This window comes from Colossoma macropomum, unplaced genomic scaffold (genome assembly GCF_904425465.1).
Source record: "Colossoma macropomum unplaced genomic scaffold, Colossoma_macropomum, whole genome shotgun sequence".
Taxonomy (NCBI): Eukaryota; Metazoa; Chordata; class Actinopteri; order Characiformes; family Serrasalmidae; genus Colossoma; species Colossoma macropomum.
In genome coordinates, this window is record NW_023495092.1 from 1 (window position 1) to 24,934 (window position 24,934).

At 41.4% G+C, this 24,934-nt stretch overlaps 1 protein-coding gene across 1 annotated transcript in view; it reads right to left on the minus strand.

The window, feature by feature from the left end:
* Positions 1-1,072: 1,072 nt before the first annotated feature.
* LOC118801005 (NLR family CARD domain-containing protein 3-like) overlaps positions 1,073-24,934 on the minus strand; it is a 29,723-nt gene continuing 5,861 nt past the window's right edge. Inside the window, exons 4-7 of the mRNA XM_036561178.1 lie at positions 7,736-7,909; positions 2,218-2,639; positions 1,387-1,657; positions 1,073-1,298 (exon numbers count right to left, since the gene is read on the minus strand). Coding sequence (XP_036417071.1) covers positions 1,073-1,298; positions 1,387-1,657; positions 2,218-2,639; positions 7,736-7,909 — 1,093 coding nt within the window. The remainder of the gene's footprint in view (positions 1,299-1,386; positions 1,658-2,217; positions 2,640-7,735; positions 7,910-24,934) is intronic.

Below are 24,934 nucleotides of genomic sequence, written 5' to 3' on the forward strand. Positions count from 1 at the left end.
TTAGCTCAAACTCACAATGCTAGGTTAGTTAGCTATAAATCAAACTGCTGTGGTGATTAGCTTTAAATCACACTCTTAGGCTAATGAATTCTAAATCACATTCCTAGGCTAATTAGCTCTAAATAGTACTGATAGGCTTGTTAGCTCTAAATCAAGCTGTTAGATTGCTGGCCAAATTAGCTCTAAATTAACATGCTAGGCTACATGCCTCTAAATCACACTACTACACTAGTTAGCTTTAAATCATGCTGCTAGATTGCTAGGCACGTTGGCTCTAAATCAAGTCAAGTCAAGTCAGCTTTTAATGTCAGTACTACAATATGTACAGGACATACAGAGTATTGAAATTGTGTTACTCTCAAACTCCATGGTGTAGCGATCACATTAAATAGATGGTAAACAGTGTGAATTTAAACAGACACTAAGTAAACACTAAAACACTAATCGTAAAAATAAACACTAATTGTAGGAAAATAGAATAATTAAAAAAAAAAAAATTATATAAATATAAGAAGGTTTTGAAATTAACATTAAAGTGACATAGGCACATACAGATTGAGATCTGTGGGTATAATAGTGCAAACAGTAGTGCAATAGGATGAGCTTATGGAGCAGTTAAAGTGATGAGTGCGTAACATTCCCTGAGAATGTGTTCAGTATTGGGGAGTGGGGGTCAGGAACCTGTGCTTTGGTTCAAACTTTGTGTGTGTGGGGGGCAGAAGTGAGGGGAGGGGGGGCAAAGTAGGAAGAGAGTTGAGCATCCTGACAGCCTGGTGGATGAAGCTGTCCCCCAGTCTGCTGGTCCTGGCCCGGAGACTCCGCAGTCTCCTCCCTGATGGCAGCAGGCTGAAGAAGCTGTGCAGTGGGTGAGTGGGATGACCTGCCATGCAGAGGGCTTTTCGGGTTAGACGGGAGCTGTATATCTCTTGGAGGGAGGAGAGGGAGGTGCCAGTGATCTTCGCAGCTGCTCTCACGCAGGTGCCATACCACACAGTGATGCAGCTGGTCAGGATGCTCTCGATGGTACCTCTGTAGGAAGTGCACATGATGGGTGCTGGGGCTCTGGCTTTCCTCAGTTGCGAAGGAAGTAGAGGTGCTGGTGAGCCCTTCTGGCCAGTGATGCTGTGTTGTTGGTCCAGGAGAGGTCCTCTGTGACGTGCACGCCCAGGAACTTGATGCTGTTCACCCTCTCCACAGCAGCACCGTTGATGGTCAGAGAAGCATGCTGGGTACACATTCTCCAGAAGTCCACAACAATCTCCTTCGTCTTCTCAATGTTCAGATAGAGATTGTTGTGTCTACACCACAAGGCCAGGCTGTATTCCCCGCCACAGGCTCTGTGTATCTCTGCTGTCGCTGAAGCAATGGGCTATCCTCCTGGAGTACTGCCTCTTTGCCTTTCTGATGCCACGGAACAGGTTGTTCCTAGCTGCCTTCAGGCCCACCTTGTCTCCTGCTGAGAAGGCAGCATTTCTAGCCTTCAGTGGTCTGTATACCTCCCCTGTCAGCCATGGCTTCTGATTGGCCTGGACTGTGATGGGCTTGAGAACAGTCACATCCTCAATGCACTTGGAGATGTAGCCAGTGATTGAGTCGGCATACTCCTGGAGATATGTGGTGTTGTTGTAGGTCGCCACTTGTTTAAACACATTCCAGTCTGTGGTGTTAAAACAGTCTTGAAGTGTCTCTGAAGACCTTTCTGGCCACACGTGTACCTGCTTCCAAACTGGTTTGGTGACTTTAACCAGTGGTCTGTATGCTGGCATTAGCATAACAGTGGCGTGGTCAGAGGCACCAAGGTGGGGGAGGGGAATGGCCTTGTAAGCTTCTTTCTGGGTGGTGTAAACATGGTCCTGTGTGTTTTTTTCCCCATGTTGGAAAGTTTATGTGTTGATATATTTTTGGAAACACACTCTTTGGGTCTGCATGATTGAAATCTCCAGCCAAGATGAGAAAAGCATGAGGGTGGGCTGTCTGCTGCTCACTGATGTGTTGATACAGCTCATTCAGTGCCTCACTCATATTGTTGTTATTGGAGCTCGGAGGGATGTAAACAGCAACAATTATAACGGCCGTATATTCCCTCGGGATGTAGAATGGCCTGCACTTAATAGCCATAAGCTCCCCTAACGGTGAGCAGTGTTTGCAGACCACAGCAGCGTCTCGACACCAGGCGTCATTGATGTAAACACAAAGCCCACCTACCGCGGGTCTTACCTCCTTCAACGAGGGCTCTGTCCACTCGATAGCATGTTAGCCGCTCGAGCTGAATGGCGTGGTCCAGGATGTTGTTACTGAGCCATGTTTCCGTAAACACAAACACACAACAGTCTCTCACAGACTTCTGAGTTGTGCGTAGCAGGCGTATGTAGTCCAGTTTGTTGTCCAGTGAGCGTACGTTGGCCAGTACTATGGTGGGGATGGCCGGCTTGTGTGGGCTAGCCGCTAGCCTAGCTCGGATACCTCCACGCTTACCCCTCTTCTGCTTCCGTTCATACCGCTTGTGGCGCCTCCACTCTGGGCGAGATGCAGGAGTGGGGGGCGGTGTTGGTGCTGGACTCCTAAGCAAACTGCAGGCTCGTAGCTCTTCAAAATGAGGTTCTGCCAATGTCGAGCAGGAACTCACGGCTGTATGTGTGCTTCAGGACAGGTAAACGCGATGAAGACGTACAAAAACCCTACCACTCGCAGGACAAAAAACATGAAAACACCATTTCGTCTGGAGTGAGAGAAGCCGCAGCGTGTGCACACACTGCCATCTTGGATAAACATGCTAGTCACACCTAGGCTCTAACTCACACTGCTAGGATAATTAGCTCTAATTCACAGAGCTAGGCTCTGTGCTCTAAATCAAAGTGATAAACTAGTGAACTCTAACTCACACTGCTAGGACAGGTAGCTAATAATCAAACTCAATAGAGCAAAGCTAAAGGTGAAGTGTCTGTTTTATTCCTCTCTTTTATCACAAGATCGAGAGAGCAAAGGTTTAAAAGACCATTTTACAGCACTTTTGCATAGCATACAGGAACAACCAATAGCCAGAGCTGTAGTTTCTGGCCTTCTGCCAATGTATAGAAGATGAAAAGAGATTTTTAGCACACTCTACGTGCTAAACGAATGGTTGAAAAGGTGGACTGAGGACAATAACTTGGGTTTTACTGACAGTTGGAACACTTTTTGTGTCGGCCAAAAATTCTCCACCTAAGTCTCAACTGATCTACATTTTTATCTCCGCACTACGAGAAAGGAATCAGTAAAATGTGATGTAAAAATGGAGAAATAAATAAAACAAACAGCAGCTCATCTGGTACTAATGGTTACTTCTCTATTCAAACTGTAGTAAGCAGTCGAAATGCAGTACGAACTTCAGAAACTAAGGGAATAAATAATTAAAGTTAGTTGAAGTTTGTAAGTTTGTTGCACCGTAACAGAGTCAGATAGAGATTTTAGAACAGCACTGCTGAATGTAAGAGCTCTAACTAACAAAACCAGCACTGTCAATCATCTTATTTCTGAACACAAACTGGACTTTACGATACTGAAACCTGGCTTAGTTCAGACGGGGCAGTTTCCCTGATTGAAACTGCTGAACAGAATTATGATTTTATCTGTTCTGTATTGAAGGTAAGAAGGGAGGTGGTCTAGCTGTGTTTTCTCCAGTATTTTTAATTGTAAAAACATTTCATTTGGAACAGTTTCTTCTTTTGAATATCTTGTGGTTCTACTTAAAGGTCAGGAACCAGTGTTGCTGTTGGTTGTTTATCATCTATCCAAATACGCACCTCCTTCTTACCAGAACTGTCTGAACTACTGTCTGTGTAACTAATCATGATCGGATTCTTCTCACAGTGATTTTAATGTTCATGTTGATGAAGCTTCAGACAAAAAAGCTTCTGAATTTATTAAACACATTTGATTTTGAGCACAGAACTAGTCCAACACACACTCATGGCCACACTTTAGATTTAGTCAGTCTTGAGGTTTATTTATTAATATAAATTGATATTAATATAAACGAAATTGATATTAATATAAATGAAGTCCTTGATATCACAATTTCTGATCTCTACTGTGGGTTTTTAGTACGTCTGCTTCTGAAAAACAAAAATGAAGAAAAGCGGTATTTTAACATTAACAGCAGCTACTTTAAGTAACTCTCTACATAACAAACCTCCTCTACTTGTTAACTCAACAGGGCACGACATTGTCAAAAATTTTAACTGTAAACTAAGATTTGTTCTAGACTTGTAGTCTTTGACCACAAAAATGCCATAGAAAAATGAACAGATAAACCAATTTAAAAGGGATGCAGAGCACAATGGAAATGGAGGAAAAACTAAACAAAATATTCCTTATGAAATTCTTAAAAACTGTATTAATATTTATAACAATTAAGTATGAACAAAAAGACAGAAATATTACTCAAAACTTAGTCAACTGAAACAAATTTTATTTTTATTTTAATAATTTAGTTCTATTTTTAATAATTCATCACCTGTTAAATTCTAAATTAACCAATGATTATCTCACTGAGGCTTCAACATCAAAATGTAATGTTTTTTTTAATACAAAAATCACTAACATTTGGTCACATTTTATTACTCCAAACTACCATTTTATCACACCAAAACTACCAATTCAACAACAAAACACTATGAATAGTTTTAAAAAGATCACTGAGGCAGAACTTCAGAAAGTTGTCATGCAGTTAAATTCTTCTACCTGTATTTTAGATCCTGTTACAACAGCATTTTTAAAGAAGTATTTGACACCCTTTGTCCAGGTGTGCTGGATATAGTAAACTGTTGTTTGGAAACCAGCACTTTTCCAGACACATTCAAAGCAGCACTTGTAAGACGACTACTGAAGAAACAGAACCTTGATCCCTCAATTCCTGGCAAGTACAGACCAGTGTTCCAGTAAAATAATTGAAAAATAGTCTTTCACAGCTTAATGAATTTCTAAATTAATGTAATATTAATTAAAAATTCCAGTCTGGCTTCAGAGCAAATCACAGCACTGAAACTGCTTTAGTGAAGGTTGTGAATGATCTGACAATAAATGCTGATGCTAATGATGTTTCTGTACTTATGCTTCTGGATTTAACTGCTGCATTTGATACTATAGACCACAGAATACTTGTCCTGCAAGTACAACCAACAAAGTACAACTTTTGCAAAATGCAGTAGTGCGAATTTTAACACAGACTAGAAAACAGGATCATATTAGACCAGTTTTAGCATCACTGCACTGGCTGTCTGTTTCTTTTAGAATCCACTATAAAACTTTATTACAAGTTTTTAAATCTCTAATGGTTTAGCAGCTTCATACATCTCTGAGTACTGATAAATGATTTTCCTAATCCAGCTTTAAGATCCTCCAGTGCTGCTTCTCCATGTTCCACGTATGAAACTTAAACAGAGCGGAGAGGCAGTGTTTTATTTTTAATTCACCAAAGGTCTGAAACATGTTACCAATAAACATCCATCAGGCTCCTCCAGTGTCAGTGTTTTAAAAACAGATAAAAACATATTACTTTACTTTAGCGTTTAACTAGTTTCCTTTGTTTTTACTGGAATATTACTATTACTATATGCTCTTGTTCTGCTATTTATTATCTGTTTATTATATTTTGTTTTAATTTTTGATGTTTTTGTCTACTTCTTCTGTTTTTATTTTGTATTGTAAAACACTTTGAGCTGTATTTTAGATGTATGAAAGGTCCTATATAAATAAACATTCTTCTTCTTCTTATTATTATTATTTGTTCGGTTCTTTCTGTGTGTAAATAACGTTTAATCCACACTTTTCTTTTACAACAAACAGCACAACAGGATCTAAAGCCGAACACAGAGTCTGGCAGTGAGAGTTTAGTTTAATGTACCGAAGGTGCTGGTTGTTGGTGCCTCACTGTGAGATGAGTGATGAGTGTGTTGGTGAAGAAGACACAGGACAGGCTACAGAATAACACAAATAACACACACATACATTTTAGACTAACAGAACAACAACAACACTAACAACATTATACCACAACACAGTCCCTTTTTTTTATGGGGGCGGAGCCACAGCTCAGCTCTGCATACCGCGCCTCTGAAACTCTTCCCAAATCCGGAGCCCCCACAGTATCATATGAACAAAATGAACACAGGACAGCGGAGCTCAGAGCTTTAATTCTTAAGTCTGGAGCTGTAACACAGTCACTATAATGAAGTTTATGATTAGTTTGTGAAACTGGGAAACAAATCTATTTCCTGATTTTTCCACTGATAATAACAGAATAAAAAACCATAACTGACCCACTTTCCTGTTTCTCAGTACTGTTTTTGAAATGAAAATGGAACAACCCAAAGATACACGGATCTCTATAGCATTAAAAAGACTTCAGTCATATGTAGAACCGTATACAGCACATTGTCTATCAATCTGAAGAACCATTTCACCATGAAAAGAGCTCTTTAATCATGCAAATAGTTCTTTTTGTGTTTCCAGTTCTATATAGAACCACTGTCTTTACTAAAGGACACTTGAGGAAACATCTTTTTTTAAGAGTGGACTACCAAATGTGGGGGACAGGCGTATTTGACTATAAGCAAATCAGAAACTGATAATTTAAATGAGAACTCTCTGGACCAATCAGAAAATGTGAATCAAGTTCTCTCATACACTCTTTCAAGCTCTCCCTCACTCTCTGTCAAAGTCTCACATTCTCTATCAACAACGCCTTAGAGTTTGATACTGAGTGTGAGAGTTTGATAGTGAGTGTGAGAGAGTTTGATAGTGAGTGTGAGAGGTTTGCTAGTGAGTGTGAGAGGGTTTCATAGTGAGTGTGAGAGTTTGATAGTGAGTGTAAGAGGTTTGATAGTGTGAGAGAGTTTGATAGAGAGTGTAAGAAGTTTGATAGTGAGTGTGTGAGAGAGTTTGATAGTGTGTGTGAGAGAGTTTGATAGTGAGTGTGAGAGGGTTTCATAGTGAGTGTGAGAGTTTGATAGTGAGTGTAAGAGGTTTGATAGTGAGTGTGAGACAGTTTGATAGTGTGTGTGAGAGAGTTTGATAGTGAGTGTGAGAGAGTTTGATAGTGAGTGTGAGAGGGTTTCATAGTGAGTGTGAGAGTTTGATAGTGAGTGTAAGAGGTTTGATAGTGAGTGTGAGAGAGTTTGATAGTGTGTGTGAGAGAGTTTGATAGTGAGTGTGAGAGAGTTTGATAGTGTGTGTGAGAGAGTTTGATAGTGAGTGTGAGAGTTTGATAGTGAGTGTGAGAGTTTGATAGCAAGTGTGAGAGAGTTTGATAGTGAGCGTGAGAGGTTTGATAGTGAGTGTGAGAGAAGTTAGAATTATGGCCTAAATATGCTCTTCATAAATCTGTAAGAAGTTAAACTCAGTACATAAGATGTGTTCAGTCAGTAAAAAGTTAAACTCAATGTGTAAGATATGTTCAGTCAGTCTGTAAGATGTTAACCTCAGTGTGTAAGACGTGTTCAGTGTTTAAAAAATTAATCTCAGTGTGTAAAACATGTTCAGTGTGTAAGAAGTTAATCTCAGTGTGTAAGATGTGTTCAGTCTGTAAGAAGTTAAACTCAGTGTGTAAGATGTGTTCAGTCTGTAAGAAGTTAAACTCAGCGTGTAAAATGTGTTCAGTCGCAATTCAAAAACAAACACATATGCTGTAAAACATTACAGTCAGTAATGTGGATAATTACAGTCTGTGTACAGAGACAGTAAGTCAGTAACTCACTGTAGTTTCTCCAGTTTACATTGTGGATCCTCCAGTAGATCAGACAGCAGCTTCACTCCAGACTCCCCTGGGTGATTATAAGTCAGATCCAGTTCTCTCAGGTGTGAGGGGTTTGATTTCAGAGCTGAAGCCAGAGAAGAACAGCCTTCATCTGTAACCATACAGCCAGACAATCTGCAGAAAGGAAAGAAAAAGAGGGACAGATGGCATTTACATACAGTAAAACCCAGCTACAGTACAGAATTGGCCTCGAGCCAGTTCATAACAAATAATTAATAGAGACAATCAGTGAAAGTTGTAGCAAAACCTTATTTTCAGTTGTAAAAAGCGCTATACAAATAAATTTGATTTGATTTGATTTGTATTTTCCAATCTATTTAAAAATGGGTTGCAAAACACAAAGAAAGCCCTACTGAAGCCCACCTGCTGGATTGCTGACAGCATTAGCCCCAAGATGGCTAGAAAATAAACCTGCAGTAAAGAGAAACAGAGAAAACAGGCCCCAGCTCTCCACATTGTAAAGCCTTTAAAAGAAAAACACATGCTTGATGTTCGATCATCATTCGAAAATAACAAACTAAAACAAAAAAGGGCTAACATGACCAAATGTACGTACCTACCAAGGGAGACAGCTTCCAACACACAAAATATGAATCAAACTGGCACCAAAACAAAACCAAACTAATCATATGAGCCCAGTGCTAACAGGAAATATTTTTAATTCAACCATACCGCACCTGCCTCCCCCTCTTCAAAAAATGCCAACCCCAGCAAATATTCTAGCCATGAAAAAGCTCAGCCAAAAAAAAAAGTCCCCACATTGTTACAGACCAGACTCCAGCCAGTCCATAACAAACAGTTGAGGTAGATGATGAGGCTCCTGCTCTCCACATTGGAAAGCCTTTTAAACAGACTCAAACACCTGCACACCAGTGTGTCTCAGTAGCCAATTAGATCCAAGGTCCACCTCCCAATTTCACCTGCAACACATTCAGGGCAAAACAAACCAAACAGCCTGGAGGATGGTCACAATATACATCAACACACTGACACAGAACAGGATGGAACAAAAACACAAACTGACTTAACATCTTCACATCTTCACACACATGTTGACAATTACAACATGATAAAAATCTCATTATGATTCAGAGCTTCAGATTTGATTAGCAAAAGATTTTGTGAAGAACCCAGACTCCAAAGCAAAACTATTTTCCTCCTGGAAACATCACAGAGTTATTATATAGATGAACAGGCATCCAGGAAATTACATAATCACTATTAAAGTAAACCAAATTTTAATTGGAAGGAAACATGACCTGTGGCCTCATCACAAAAATCAATGTCTGAGACATTTAAAACAACATCTAGATGAACTAGAGACATTTTGCAAGAGCTGTTTGCTGATCAATGATGAAAAATGGAACTCTTTGGCCACCAATGTTGGGGTAGTAACTAAAAAAAAAAAGAATAAGTCCCTAATTACTCCTTAATTACTAAATGTGATTACGTTACTTATTACTGCCTGAAAAAGTGATCTCAATACACTTTGCTTGTATGCTACTCTGTAACCTATTTCTGCTCCTCCCTCTAGTTCACCCTGGTTGTGATAGCTTTCAAACCCATAGTTCCACAGGTCACATCCACCTCAGAGTGACTGAGTTTCTGTTTTTTGCAGAGTGTTTTAAGTTTATTCCTTTCACTGCTCTAATTTTCTCTGCTAGTTTGATCATTTTTTGAGTTCAGCTCTGCACTTGAGTTTGTGTTTGTCTACAGTAGGTGACATGCCTTGTTGTGCATTGGTCTCTAGTATCAGAGGCGTAAGTTTGATTCTTGCACAGGGCCGGTCAGCCCCACTACAGGAGCTCACTCTGCTGGCCTGAGACATTTAGCTTAAAAATAGTTCAAACACTGTTCAAATTCAAACACTGTATTTCGATTACTTTCTTTCATATGTTTCTCCTCCTTCTAATCTAATGTCCTGTAAATGTTCCATCTCTATCTTCAGCCCAGGTGACTGAGAGGAAAGAGGCCACTGTTGTTTTCTCCAATTTTGCATATTTGTCACACTACATGTGTCAGCAACTTACTGATTGGCCACCAGAGTACTCCAGAGTACTAGCCCTTATAGCAGTGACCGAGAAGCTCCAGTCAGCAAGATCAGCAAAACTGTCATCTGTCCTGATTCTTCTGACCTCTCAGCAGCTTTTGACATGGTCAAACCATACATTCCTTCTGGACATCCTCACCAACCTTGGAATCACTGGCTTTGCGTGGAAGTGGTTCAAGTCCTGTCTGGAGGATCGCTCTTATTAGGTAACATGGAGAGGGTCCACATCCTCTCCATGCAGGCTCTCCACTGGTGTCCCACAAGGCTCGGTGCTGGGTCTTCTTCTCTTTTCTCTTTACACTAGCTCTCTTGGTGATGTAATATCATCTCATGGCTTCTCTTATCATTGTTATGCTGATGACACTCAATTTATACTTTCTTTCTCACCCTCTGACACACAGGTTTCCAGTCGCATCTCGGCATGTCTGTCTGACATTTCTTCATGGATGGCAGCTCACCACCTGAAGCTCAATCCTAGCAAGACTGAGCTGCTATTCATCCCTGCAACTACAGGTCCTCATCATGATCTTGCCATCCCATTCAAGAACTCTCTGATTGTTCTGTCTGTAGAGGCAAGAAGTCTTGGCATGACATCGTGAACCTAACTCGGTCATGCAGATTTCTCCTGTACAACATCCAGAGGATCCGATCCTTTCTTACTTGAGAGGCCACCCATGTGCTAGTGCAGTCTCTTGTCATCTCAAGGCTTGACTACTGCCACTTGCTCTTGGCTGGTCTTCCAATGCAGGCCATCAAGCCTCTGCAACTCATCCAGAATGCAGCAGCACAGCTCGTCTTCAATCTCCCCAAGTTCAGCCACGTCACCCCACTGCTGCGCTCCCTTCGCTGGATGCCTGTAGCTGCATGCATCAGATTTAAAACCCTAATGCTTGCCTACAAAGCCAAAAATGGACCAGCCCCTACCTACTTGATGGCAATGGTGAAATCTCGAACTGTACCACGAGCCCTTCGGCCTTCGAGCACAGCTCGGCTTGACCCGCCATCCTTCAAGGCACGTGGAAGACAAGCATCAAGATTGTTCTCTGTACTGGCACCCAGGTGGTGGAACGAACTCCCACTGGCTGTCCGTACAGCAGAGTCTCTCGCTGTCTTCAAACACAGACTGAAGACACATCTTTTTATACAGCACTTAAATGAGCACTGAATTAAGTATTGACTGTAATGCATTGTACTGCACTTATGTAATGTATTGTATAGCACGGTTCTGTGTTTAACGCTGTTCCTTTTTCTCTGGGTATCAACCGTGACTTTTTGTTTCTAGCAGTTTCTGAGCTCAGGTCTCTCTCTAACCTATTGGTAACTAGCAAAGATACTTTCTCTAGATAGACAAAGCACTTCTTGTAAGTCTTTCTGGATAAGAGCATCTGCTTAATGCTCTAAATGTAAATGTAGCCCTGTTCCCAAATCAAACCACCTGTACCTCATCTGTTAATTAGTCACACCTTAAATACTCCTCCCATTCAGCCAGTCAGTGCCAAGTATTGCCAGTTCTCTTGTGTCTGACTACTGAGCGTTTGTTTTGTCTGTCTTGCTGGTATTTTGAACTTCTGCTTGATCTATTGGGTTCTGCTTTTGCCTTTTACCCCTTTTGCTCTGCCTGCCTGGCTTTTTGGACTGATTTCCCTGTTATGACCCTTTTTTCCTTAGCCTTTTGACATCGAGTTTTGGACTGCCCTTTTTGTCATTAAATGTGCATATTGATCCTTCTCAAGTTTCTGAGTCTGATTCGTCACAACATGGTTTGGGATACTCATATAAAATGTAATATAAGGCAAGGAGAACTTGAAGAAAAACAAAAAAGTAACTGCCCCTAAACTTAAATAACTGGTTGAGCCATCTTTTGCCTGAATAACTGTAACCAAACACTCAAAGTCATTTGGTCCACTCTTTTCTCGCTTTGATTCAGCCAAGGCCTTTGAGCATGAGGTGTCACAGCATCTCAATGGGTTTAAGTCAGGACTTTGACAAGGCCACTCAATAACCTTAATCTTGTTTGAGCCATCCAAAGGTGGATGTACTCTTATGCTTGGGATTGTTGTCTAGTTGTGGTATAACTCAATTATGCTTGAACTTTAGATCATCGTTGATGACTAAATATTCTCCTGTAGGAACCTGTTGTAAAGAGCAGAATTCATGGTTCCGTTAATTATGACAAGTCACTGAGGCCCTAAAGTAGCAAAGCACCCTCACACCATCACACTACCACCTCCATGTTTCACAATTGGTATGGTTTTCTTATTATGGAATGCTGACTTAGCTTTACACCAGATGTAATGGCACCCCTGTTTTCCAAAATATTTCACTTTTGACTCATTATTCCACAGAACACTATTTCAAAAAGCTTGGGGGTCATCAAGATGTTTTTTTGGAGAATGTGAGACAAGCCTGTATGTTCTTCTTGGTTAGCCATGGTTTTGCCTTGCAGCTCTCCCACTGATATCATTTTTCTCCAGTCTCTTTCTAAATGTGGAGTCATGTATGGGTGTGTCTATTTTACTTCATCCCAAATATCAAGTTAATATCATTAATTGATGAGTAACTCAGTGGGCAAGTACTTTTTCACATAGAGCCAGTTGGTGTTGGATAACTGTTTTCCCTCAGTAAATGAAATCACTTAAAATCAAAATACATATAATCATGTTCCGCTTGTTTTATGTTACTGTCCAGTATCAAACTGTAAAAATGGAATTTCCCATAATGTTGAAAAAAAAAGTAGCATTCCTGCCTTTTTGAGTGTGCTGAATCTCAAACTGTGAGTTATCAGATCAGTTCTTTATGTCTTAGATCCTGTTAGCTTTTTATAGAAATGTAACAAACCTGTTTTAGGGCAGCCACGTTAATGTAAGTTAAAACAAATCATTTTACAGTGAATTGGGGAGCGTATCACCCATGAGGTTTCTAATAATTTCCTTTTTTGAGTTTATTTTGCACAAATATGTTAAAGATTTACTACATAGCTTTATCAAAGAGTTTAATGGATTCTTTATTTGGTGGTCATTTGTAATTTGTAAATGATTGAGGATTATATTCAATTTCTGGTCTTATTAGGGGTCACACATCCATCTGGCTCTGAAACACTTGGACTCCATCTCACAGAATCCTCTGGGAGATCACCTGACTCCTGACCTTCTCTCATGCTCCAATCAGCGCTCTCAATCTCTGGAATACTGATTCTTTTCACCTGTTTTTGTGTCATATGATCCTTTTAGTTTAGTTTATAAGTTTGGGCTTTAGCAGAGACATTTTGCAAGGTATTGTATCACTTTTGATCTAATGAGTGTTCTATAGTTGTTTGACTCCTGTTTTTGATCATTGTTGCCTGTATTCTCGACTCTTCTAATTGTGCTCCTTTTACTCTTTGTGAAGCTGTGAGCATTTTAAATGTGAGCATAAAAATGAGTTCGGCCTTAAGAGGAGTCACAGAGTGAGAAATGGGAAAAGAAGTCGAAGCTTTCACAGGAGAAACTCTATCAGGGGAAAATGGCGACACTGGCGATGAAGGGAGCGTGGTGGTAACGCTAGACTCCATTCGCAAAGTTATATTTGAAGCTGTGTCTGACCTAAAATCAGACAAGAGAAAAGAGCTGTCTGAATTTTGAGTAAGTTTTAGACATGATATGAATGTGCAGCTGGACGAACTGTCTACCAAATTTAACCCGAAAATAACAGATGCTATGGGCCAGATTGGGGAGACTACACAGTGACTTGGAGAGAAGTATGGCGGGGGCAGAGAGGTGGGATATTAGAGTTAAAGAATCCTTAATCCAGCTCATCAAAAACATACGAACATTGCAGGCTAAACTGTTGGACCTGGACATTTGAATATACTGAGTACCAGAAAATGTCGAGGGCACCTCCATGCACCGTTTTGTGGATGATTTAATCAAAACAGAATTGGGTGACCTTTCAGACTTGGAGCTCAGCACTGAAAGAGCTCACCGCACACTGGCCCCTAAGCCTCCAGCTGGCATACCACCACGCTCGATTGTGGTTCGGTTCTTGCATTTCACTATCAAGGAAAAAGTCCTACAAGCTGCTTGGAAGAGGAAAACTTTTGTGCAAGACAAAAGTGTGTTCTTTGATTATGACTACGTGGAGGTGCAGCGGAGAAGAAAAGAAACTACTCAAGGAAAACAAAATCCACTACCAAACTCCAAAGACCAAGCTGCAGGTGCACCCCGACTCGGGCATGGTCACCTATAACAGTGCTTTGGAAGCGGCTGAGGATTTGGCGAGGAGAGGAGTTCCAGTGGGATCTATTCGGGTGAAAAAAGCAGATGACATCACAAAGGAGTCCCTGGCTAGGCTTCTCTCTTGGAGCACAGTAGGAGCGAGTCAAGTGGGGAACAAAGCCAAGTTCCAGGAAGGTACAAGGAAGAAACTTTGCAGTTTTGAAAGGATAAGTTCAGAGGAAGAGACCGAGTAGGACTAATCCCCCCCCGACAGCTGACAGGATCTAACTGTAAGTGACGCTAGGGAAAGGTTAGTGAAAAAGAAGGGGAAAAAAAGACCTCAGTAAGCAAGGAAAGAAAAATTGTCTTGTGCTTACTAATGACACATACCAATAATGTGACTTCCACCACAACACTATAGCAGGGTTGGTTAGCACCATTTCATTTTGGTTTGTTTGTTTGGTTTACTTTTTGAGTCTGCTAACGAGGGGCCCCATTATGTAGCTAATTCCCCTCAGATCTGGAGGACACAGTGAATCCTCCTGATTGGAAGCCCAGTTTACATTCTTTTTGGAATTGTATAATAGTTGTAGAGGCGCAATTGTTCTTGTCTGTCAGTGTTGTATGAGGTCTGTAGGTCGATTGAGGCAGGTACATGAAAGTTGTTTGGAGAAACAAAAATGTCTTTGAACGTGTCTTTGAACGTGAACGGGTTAAACAATCCCATTAAACGGAGCAAAATGATTACTAAGCTGAAAAGGGAGAAAATCAACATAGCCTTTTGGCAAGAAATGCATTTATCATCCATTGAACATGAGAAATAAAAAAATGGGCTTTTGCAATACTTTTTTCCCTCATTTAAATCAGAGAAAAAGAGGGGAGTTGCAATATTAATACCAAATTCAATTAGTTTTGAGTTCATTTCTGAAATAAAAGACAAAAAAGGTAGATATGTTTTAATCATGGGTAAACTTGAACATAAGTTACTTACACTTTTAAATATTTATGCCCCCTCAAGATGCAATAGAGCCTTCTTTAAGAAAATATTTGACTTACTAGCATCTAAAACTCAAGGTACCCTTATTTGTGGTGGAGACTGGAATATGTTATTGAATCCTAGTGTAGATACTACCAATAAAATGAGGAAGAAGAATTCTGTAGAAATCTCGATGAATATGCTCCAAGATCTGGGCCTAATGGACGTATGGTGAGATATGAATGGATAAACATTAGATTTTACTTTCTATTCTGCATGTAACAACATACACTGGAGAATCGATTATTTCTTAATGTTTTCAAAGGACCGTCTTAGAATTAATAGCTGCAGTATAGGTCCTAATAATCAATCAGATCAACCTAGTTCATATTTAAAATTACATCTTGATAGTACCCCTGAAAAAAAACCTATGGAGGTTAAACACAGGAATGTTAAATGATGCAACATTCAAGGCCACAACAGCAGATGAATTGAAGTCCTTTTTAATTCATAATAATAATGGAAAGGTCAGTCCAGCTATACTGTGGGATGCAGCTAAAGCCTTTCTCAGAGGGAAAATTATTGCTCAAACGGCTTTTATTAAAAAACTTAAGAACTCAAAAACTGCAGAATTTGGAAGATAAACTTAGAGACCTGGAATGGCTTCACAGTTTAACTCTAGACCCATCTGTCCTCCAACAAATGAGACCAATTAAACAAGAAATATCTAAAATCATAGCGAAGAGATTGAAAAGTAAATAAGATATATGAAACAAAGATTTTATGAGGCGGGCAGCAAAATTATTAGCTTGGAGGATTCGTAAGCAACAAGCAGGTAGCTTAAATTATAAAGTTAGAGACCCTGAACCAAATAAACGAACGAAATTAGAAGGTATCCAGAAATCTTTCGAGACATATTATAAATTATTGTATACTCAACCAGAGAAAGCCAGCAAACAGAATATAGAACATTTTTTAAAATCATTAGACCTCCCTTCTTTGGGTAAACAGCATAATGATGAATTAATCTCTGAAATTTCAAGAGAAGAAAGTGATGCAGCAATATCGGCCCTCAGTGTAGGAAAATCACCAGGCACGGATGAATATCCACCAAAGTTGATTACCTCCATAATACCAAAGGACGATAAGGACAGGATGGACTGTAGGTCTTATAGACCAATAAGTGTTCTCAATGTTGATTATAAACTGTACGCATCAATTCTGGCCAAAAGGATGGAGAAGTTGATGCCTTTTTTGATAGATGAGGTTCAAACCGTGTTTATAAAACACAGACAAACCCATGATAATACAAGGAGAGCCCTTCATGTTATTGATGTTATTAATAGGAGGGAGTATAATGCAATTATCCTTAGTTTGGATGCAGAAAAGGCCTTTGACTTGGGTGGCTGGGAATTCTTATACCAGGGGATGGATAGATATCATCACCGTCTGCTAGGATTTAAATTAATGGGTCTCTCTCTGACTCTATAGCTCTGCAGACAGGCTGCAGACAAGGATGTCCGATTAGCCCGACTCTCTTCAACTTGTACACTGAGCCCTTGGCCCAAATCATTAGGCAGCACAGAGGTTTAGAAGATATAAACATTGGGGGAGCAGAATATAAAATTGCTTTGTATGCTGACAATGTGCAGGTGACATTACTAAACCCAGGATCAGGTGTACTGTCATTGATGAATATTTTGAAAATATAGGGTAATTACTCTATATTCAAAAAAGCTTTTACATTTAATTTTGTCCTTCTAAAGAATTGGATAAATAGGTATAACTTTAATTAGCTTAATCAAGCTTTAACTTTATTTATAATTAACTTTAATTCAATATCTTGGGGTCGCTTATCAAAAGATGTGTCACTTTTAATGGAAATAAACTTTAATCAGCTTAATAAAAAAATATATAAGGGAATGGACAGATGGGCCTTGGTTCCCCTTGATACAGGCAGCAGAATAAGGTCTGTTAAGATGAATATCCTCCCCAAATTATTATATTTATTTATAGCTTTGCCTATAGCAATTCCTCCTCAACAGTTCAGAGAATGGGGCACACAAATTTCTAGGTTTATTTGGAATGAAAAGAGGCCTCGAGTAAATTATCCCACCGTGATGCTGCTGCGGGAGAAGGGAGGCATGGCGCTACCATGTTTAAAAGATTATTACGTTGCTGCTCAGCTAAGACCACTTGTACTTTGCTGCAATCCAACCTATAAAGCGAAATGGAAGGATATAGAATTTTCACTGATGAATATTCCATTACAGTCAGTTTTAGGTTGTCTTGACAGGACTAAAGAATTATTGCAAATACAGAATCAATGGAAATAAAGGGGTTATAACCCACATTTTATTCCAGCATTGCATGATTACAGATAGAGACAGTGGTCTATAGGTGGTATTAATGCCCTCTGTAAAATGGTGTCAAATAGGAAATTTGACAGTTTTCAGAAATTACACAACCCATTTGACCTTGGTAAGCAGGATTTTTTTTTTTAGATATTTACAGATTTGCCACTTCTATATGAAAGAGGTCAAAGGCCCATTCCTTTCTCAGGACTGACTCAGTTTTTATGGATGCATATGGGGGTGGAGGAAATACAGGGGTTATTGGCAAATTGTACCAAGCCATCTGTTTAATGAATAAAAATTCTACTAATTACCTGAGACTTCGCTGGGAACAAGATACACAGGAAAAGATCCCAGAGGAACTATGGTCACAAGTAGGATTTTTGCTGGAAGAGTCTGTTCAGATTTTTTATAATGCCCAAACTCAAATTAAGGTTAACTGGGGCCCACTTCCCCTGCCGGAGGAAGTGTGGGGTAATGGACGTAGACCATGTGCATGTAGTACGGTGTTGCCCAAAAATTCAATCCTTTTGGATTAGTATGGGGAAATTTATTTCTGAGATCTTGGGTTTTAATGTGGAGGTGTCATTTAATTCTATGTATTTTGGTGTAACCAAAATACATAGTTGAAATTGTTACTTATATTCGCTCGATGGAAATGTTGACTTACTTTGTACATCTTTAAAAGGAGAGAGGGGGAAAAATGGATGAAATGGGATTGCTATACCCGAGTAAGCGGGGTGAACTGAGAACTTCGATCATTCTGGCTTTGTATGTAAACAGAGATTGCTGTTGAAATGCTGAACCTGCAAACCGCTGATTTTAAATAAAAAGTCATGTACTTTTAATTTTTTTTAATTAATTAGTTATTTTTTATTTTTTTTTATTTATTTTATTGTATTGTTATTTTTTGTTGCCTCCTTTGTATTTTATTAATATGAACGTGAATCAATAGAAAATAAAATAAAAAATTAAGTTTAAAAAAAAAAAAGTGGGCCAATGACATGGAGAACACATCACTGAAACTCTAAGAGCAATTCAATTGATTCTCAACAGTATTAGGATTTGGGTGAGGATTAGTATCATGGTTAAGTTCATCACCAGGGTGAGAGTTAGTTTTACGCTTTGGAATGATATTAGGATTAGGGTTAGGGTCAGGGTCAGTTTTACGTAGTGTAACGCTCGGACAGAAAACCAGACGTGTGCGGATGGTGAGTGCAGATGGTTTAATAAAAACCAAGCGGCCGTAGTCAAAAGGGGAAAAACAGAGATCAAAGTCAAAAAACAGTCCGAAAGTCAGAACACAGATCATACACACAAGCGAAAGTACCAAAGGAATAGGCAATAGTCAAAAACGGAGTCAAACGAAGCAAAAAGGTCAAACACGGTAAACAATCAGAACAGGAAGAAAAAACGCTCAGTAGTCTCAGAGAAACAATACCTCGCAGTGATTCTATCTAAAGCCCGGGCTTATCTACTCTAAACTACCTGTCATATGATCATCAACACAGGTGCAAGCAGTCAAAACTCAGGGGATTGTGAGCGCTGATAGGAGCGCCTGTGAGAGTCTGAAGTCACATGAGACTCCATAGTATCCTGGGAAATGGAGTTCACATCCGAGTCGGATTCCGAGTGCGGCTTCTCAGTCACATGATCTCCCAGAGAATTCTGGGAGATGATGTCCGTTTCCTCCATAGAGGGAGCTGAATGCATGACAGTACCCCCCCCCAAAGAGTCCGGGTGGGCCACGGAATGAGGGTCACCAGGACGACCACTCCTCCCACCACCGGGTCGATGAACAGGGGCCGAAACTGAGCTGTTGAGACGCTGGACCGTATCCTCACGGTTGTTCCTCCGACGGGTGGGCAAAGGACCGGTGAGCCTTTTGCGTGGACGTCCTCTGGGACGAGGAGCAGGTCTGCCAGGGTGCCGTTTGTGAAAGTCTCGGATGAGACCGGGGTCTAACACATCTTTGGCCGGCACCCAACATTGTTCCTCGGGACCATACCCCTCCCAGTCCACTAGGTATTGCAGGAGCCCGCCCCGTCTCCGGGAGTCCAGCAGTCTGCGAACAGCGTATACTGGAGCCCCGTCTATCACCTCCGGTGGCAGGGGCGTCACGTCTGGTGTCGCCTCATCCATGGGCCCTGCAACCACAGGTTTAAGTAGAGAAACATGGAATGAACGAGAGACTCTGAACCTCGGGGGTAAATCTAAACGGTAAGTCACCTCATTGATACGTTTGATTATCTTGAAAGGCCCTATATATTTAGGCAAAAGCTTACGGCAACTCCCCTCTGGACGTCGAAAGTCCCTTGTAGACAGCCACACTCGGTCTCCGGGATTGAACGTTGGAGTCGGACCCCGGTGTCTGTCTGCCTGTTCTTTCTGACGTTGCAGTACCTCTTCAATGTGTTGATGTGTCTGCTCCCACACCTGTTCACTGCGTTTCATCCAATCATCCACTGCAGGAACATCTGTTTGGACCCCAGTCCAAGGTGCAAGAGGGGGCTGGTACCCTAGAATACACTGAAAAGGAGTCAGTCCCGTAGAAGAGCAAGTCAATGAATTCTGTGCGATTTCTGCCCAACTCAGATAAACGGACCAATCAGCAGGATTGTCATGGCAAAATAATCTCAAGAATTTTCCAAGTTCCTGATTAGCCCTCTCGCATTGTCCATTGGACTGTGGGTGATACCCCGATGACAAGCTCAGTGACACTCCCAGATGCTCGAAAAAGGCTGCCCATACCTGTGAGGTGAACTGAGGTCCCCTATCAGAAACAATGTCCTCTGGAATTCCGTAGATCCTGAATACAAACTGGAACAGGGCCTCTGCAGTCTGAAAAGCACTGGGCAGATTAGAAAAAGGTACAAAACGAACCCCTCTGGAAAATCTATCAATGACCGTCATAACTGTCGTGAAACCTTGCGATTCTGGTAGGTCGGTGACGAAATCAACTGCAATGTGGGACCATGGTCGACTGGGTATGGGTAATGGCAGCAATTTCCCAGCTGGTAACAGTTTAGGTGTTTTGCACTGAGCACAGGTTGAACAGGAAGAGATGAATGAATGGATGTCTTGATTCATGGATTCCCACCAGTATCTATTAGCTAACAGTTTGTGGGTACGGGTTTCTCCTGGATGGCCTGAAGTTAATGATGAATGAGCCCAAGTTATCAGAGAAGTTCTGAGTGGCTGAGGAACATACAGTTTCTCTGGGGGACAATGCTCGGGTACTTGCGTGTGGGACAAAGCCTTCTCTATTTCCTCATCTATTTGCCACCTAATAGACGAAATGTTCACCTCAGGAGGAAGGATCCTTTCTGGGGTCTCGTTCTGCAAATGGTTCGTCTCGTGTTGATATTTCCTGGATAGGGCGTCAGCTTTGGTGTTACGAGACCCTGGTCGATAAGTAATACTGAACTTAAAACGTGAGAAAAAAAGCGACCATCTAGCCTGTCGTGCATTAAGCCTGTTCGCCGTGCGAAGATATTCTAAATTTTTGTGATCCGTCAAAACAGTGAAAGGATGGTTGGCGCCTTCCAACCAATGGCGCCACTCCTCTAGCGCTAGCTTGACAGCCAATAATTCCCTATCCCCTATACCATAGTTTCTCTCCGTGGGTGACAATTTATGGGAGAAAAATGCTACGGGGTGTAGCTTGGCCGGAGATCCCGTCCTCTGGGATAAAACTGCGCCTACCCCTGTCTCTGATGCGTCCACCTCCACCACAAAAGGTTGTGTGGGATCAGGGTGATTAAGAATGGGTGCGGTGGTGAACGCCTCCTTGAGAGATTGAAAGCCCTTCTCTGCTTGTCCATTCCATGTGATCTTCTTTGGATTTCCTTTTAAAAGTGAAGTCAGCGGGGATGCAATGGAGCTAAAGTTTCTGATGAATCTACGATAAAAATTAGCAAATCCTAAAAATCTCTGCAGCTCCTTTACTGAAGTGGGTTGTGACCATTCGACCACTGCTTCCACCTTGTGGTCATCCATGACAATTCCTTGTTGACTGATGATGTACCCTAAAAATGAGACAGACTGGAGGTGGAATTCGCACTTCTCCCCTTTTAGGAACAAATTATTCTCTAATAGTCTTTCTAACACAACTCGAACATGCTGTACATGGGTATCAAAGGAAGGTGAGTAGACTAGAATGTCGTCCAAGTAGGCGATTACAAAGTGTCCCAGCATGTCTCTGAGGATGTCGTTTATGAAGGCTTGGAACACCGAGGGGGCGATAGAGAGCCCGAATGGCATCACCAGATACTCATAGTGCCCCCTTGTGGTCAAAAACGCTGTCTTCCATTCATCACCTTCCTTAATTCTAATTAAATTGTAGGCACTACGGAGATCTAATTTGGTGAAAAACTTAGCACCCTGGAGCTGCTCCAGTGCTACTGGTACTAGAGGTAGGGGGTATGGATAAGCCTTGGAAATCTGGTTAAGGGCTCTGTAATCTATGCATGGACGTAACCCACCGTCCTTCTTCTTAATGAAGAAAAAGCTAGAGGCGATAGGAGAGGTGGAGGGCCGGATAAACCCTTGTTCTAAGGCTTCTTCAATATACACATCAAGTGCTTTTTGTTCTTCTTGTGTCAAGGGATATACTCTTGCTTTAGGTAGTACTGGGTCCTCTATGAGTTCTATGGCACAATCATAGGGCCTATGAGGAGGCAATTTTGTCGCGTTTTGTTTGTTAAAGACCTCCTTTAAGTCTATGTATTCATGGGGTATTTCAAAAGGGGAATCAGAGTTGGGGCTCTCTATGGTGGTAGACCTAAGGCAAATGGCAGGGGTGTGAATGCAGTTCTGAAGACAATATTCAGACCAGTGAGTAACAGTATGTTCAGTCCAAGAAATCGTAGGATCGTGTTTCTCCAACCATGGGAGCCCTAATATCATTTCAAAGTCTGATTGTTCCAGAACAAGAAATGAAAGTTTCTCAGAGTGTAGGGCACTGGCCTTGGTCTCCAAAGGCACCGTTACTTGGGTAATGGGTCTCAGTCCCACTGGGTCTCCATCTAAAGCGGTGACTTTGAGAGCTGTTTGAAGATTCTTGACAGGAATCTGCAGCTGTTCCACGATCCTAGCGTGGAGGAAGTTCCCTTCAGCCCCCGAGTCGATCAACGCTGAAACAACAAGAGAGTTTGGATGAAAGCATATCTGAACTGGTAAAATCACTGATTTAGAAACCAACCCCTTTGTGGGAACACTCACCACATTAGCACGTGGAGTGAACTCCACGTGCTGTCCAGGGGTTGGTGCCTTGCTTTGCTGTGGTCTGGAGCGGCAGTCTCGAACTTGATGTCCTGCTTGACCACAATAGAGACAAAGATGATTGGTGATCCGGCGCCGTCTCTCCTCTTGTGATATGCGCGAGGAATCACACTGCATGGGTTCTGGGAGGTCAGGATTTTCTCTTGTGATCCTTACATGGGGCTGTGTGTTTTGTGAGGGTCTTAAGCTCTTATTTCTCTTTCTGGAGTTCAAGAGGTGGTCGAGCTTAATAGCCAGAGTGATAAGTTGGTCTAACGTAAGATCATCGTCTTTACTGGCTAGTTCATTCAAAACGTCCGTGTTGAGCCCCTGACGAAACATGACAAGAAGAGCTGCCTCGTTCCAGCCACTGCTAGCCGCAAGAGTTCTAAATTCCAGTGAATAATCCACTACCGATCGATTCCCTTGGCGTAAATGACACAAAAGTTCTCCACTAACCTTACCCTCATAAGGGTGGTCAAATACAGTCTTAAACTCTTTCACAAACTGAAGATACGATAAACGATGCAGACTAGACCAACTGGCTGTTGCCCATTCCAGTGCCTTATCTGTTAATCTGGATATCACAAACGAAATCTTAGCTTGGTCAGAGCTAGCAGGAGAATTATCAAAAAATACCGCACACTGCAGTAGGAAGCCCCGACATTTATCAGGATCTCCTCCAAACTTGTCGGGTTTACTAACCGGAAAGACGGCCGATCCGGCTTCTGCTGCGCTGGTAGACAATGCGGCGGTATCAGTTTGATCAGTGAGGCTCATATTATGGAGCTGACTGGTCAGTTCCTTCACGCTATTGACGAGCTGAGCCAACTGCGCCTGCTGCTCCGCTTGTTGATGAGCCAGCGATTCCAGAGAGTGAGTTACTCCGGAGAGCACATGCTGATGTCGTCCCAGAAGCTGTCCTTGTTCAGCGAGAGCTTTTTGCAAAGCTTCCTGGTCCGCCGTCTGCATAGTGGCGAGGTATTCTGTAACGCTCGGACAGAAAACCAGACGTGTGCGGATGGTGAGTGCAGATGGTTTAATAAAAACCAAGCGGCCGTAGTCAAAAGGGGAAAAACAGAGATCGTAGTCAAAAAACAGTCCGAAAGTCAGAACACAGATCATACACACAAGCGAAAGTACCAAAGGAATAGGCAATAGTCAAAAACGGAGTCAAACGAAGCAAAAAGGTCAAACACGGTAAATAATCAGAACAGGAAGAAAAAACGCTCAGTAGTCTCAGAGAAACAATACCTCGCAGTGATTCTATCTAAAGCCCGGGCTTATCTACTCTAAACTACCTGTCATATGATCATCAACACAGGTGCAAGCAGTCAAAACTCAGGGGATTGTGAGCGCTGATAGGAGCGCCTGTGAGAGTCTGAAGTCACATGAGACTCCATAGTATCCTGGGAAATGGAGTTCACATCCGAGTCGGATTCCGAGTGCGGCTTCTCAGTCACATGATCTCCCAGAGAATTCTGGGAGATGATGTCCGTTTCCTCCATAGAGGGAGCTGAATGCATGACACGTAGATTAAGGTGAATTTAATAGATATTTAATTGAAAGTAAACGAAAGATAAGCATCTACAAGACATCTACAGAGGAATCTCCAAATAAAGTGTCAACTAATAATAAAATTAAATTGATAAGTACAAGAACCAAGATCATATCAACAGTTGCAGGCTGAGTGAAGATGGTTAGAGTTTAAAAGTTTAAAATGGTGGAGTGACACCAGCAAGTGTAATGTATTCCAGTTCACTGGTGCACTGAAACTAAAAGCAGATTTTCTCAGCTCAGTAAAAACTGTAAGAACATGACAGGTGATCCATACATGCCTATCATAGCTGACAGCCTGCAGACATTGGAGCACAATGTATCTCCACACCCACAAGCCTCCAAACATATGCCACACCCTATACTTTATAACTTTTATCCAGAGTTTAAAGCTGAGGCCTGATCATATTTTATATTACATATATGCAATGAGGCTATGAATTTGCGAGAGTGACACAGTGGATTATCTTTGGTTCACTGTTCCAACATAAACTCATTTCTTATTCCTTCCACAACTCAAAACTAAACAGTGAAGATAAGCAGTGATGCCACCTGCTGTCCCTTTGATTCAGTGGGTTTCGTCCATCAGTTACAGCACTGTTTCACTGTACATGTGTGTTTATATGTTTTTATGTATAGCCGTAGTCTGTGTTTGTTATGGGGAGAAAGTTTATGTCCTTCCATGTGTTTTCTTTTGTGCTTCAACATGTTCTTCTTTCTTGCTGTATTTACTTACAGTTGTATGTC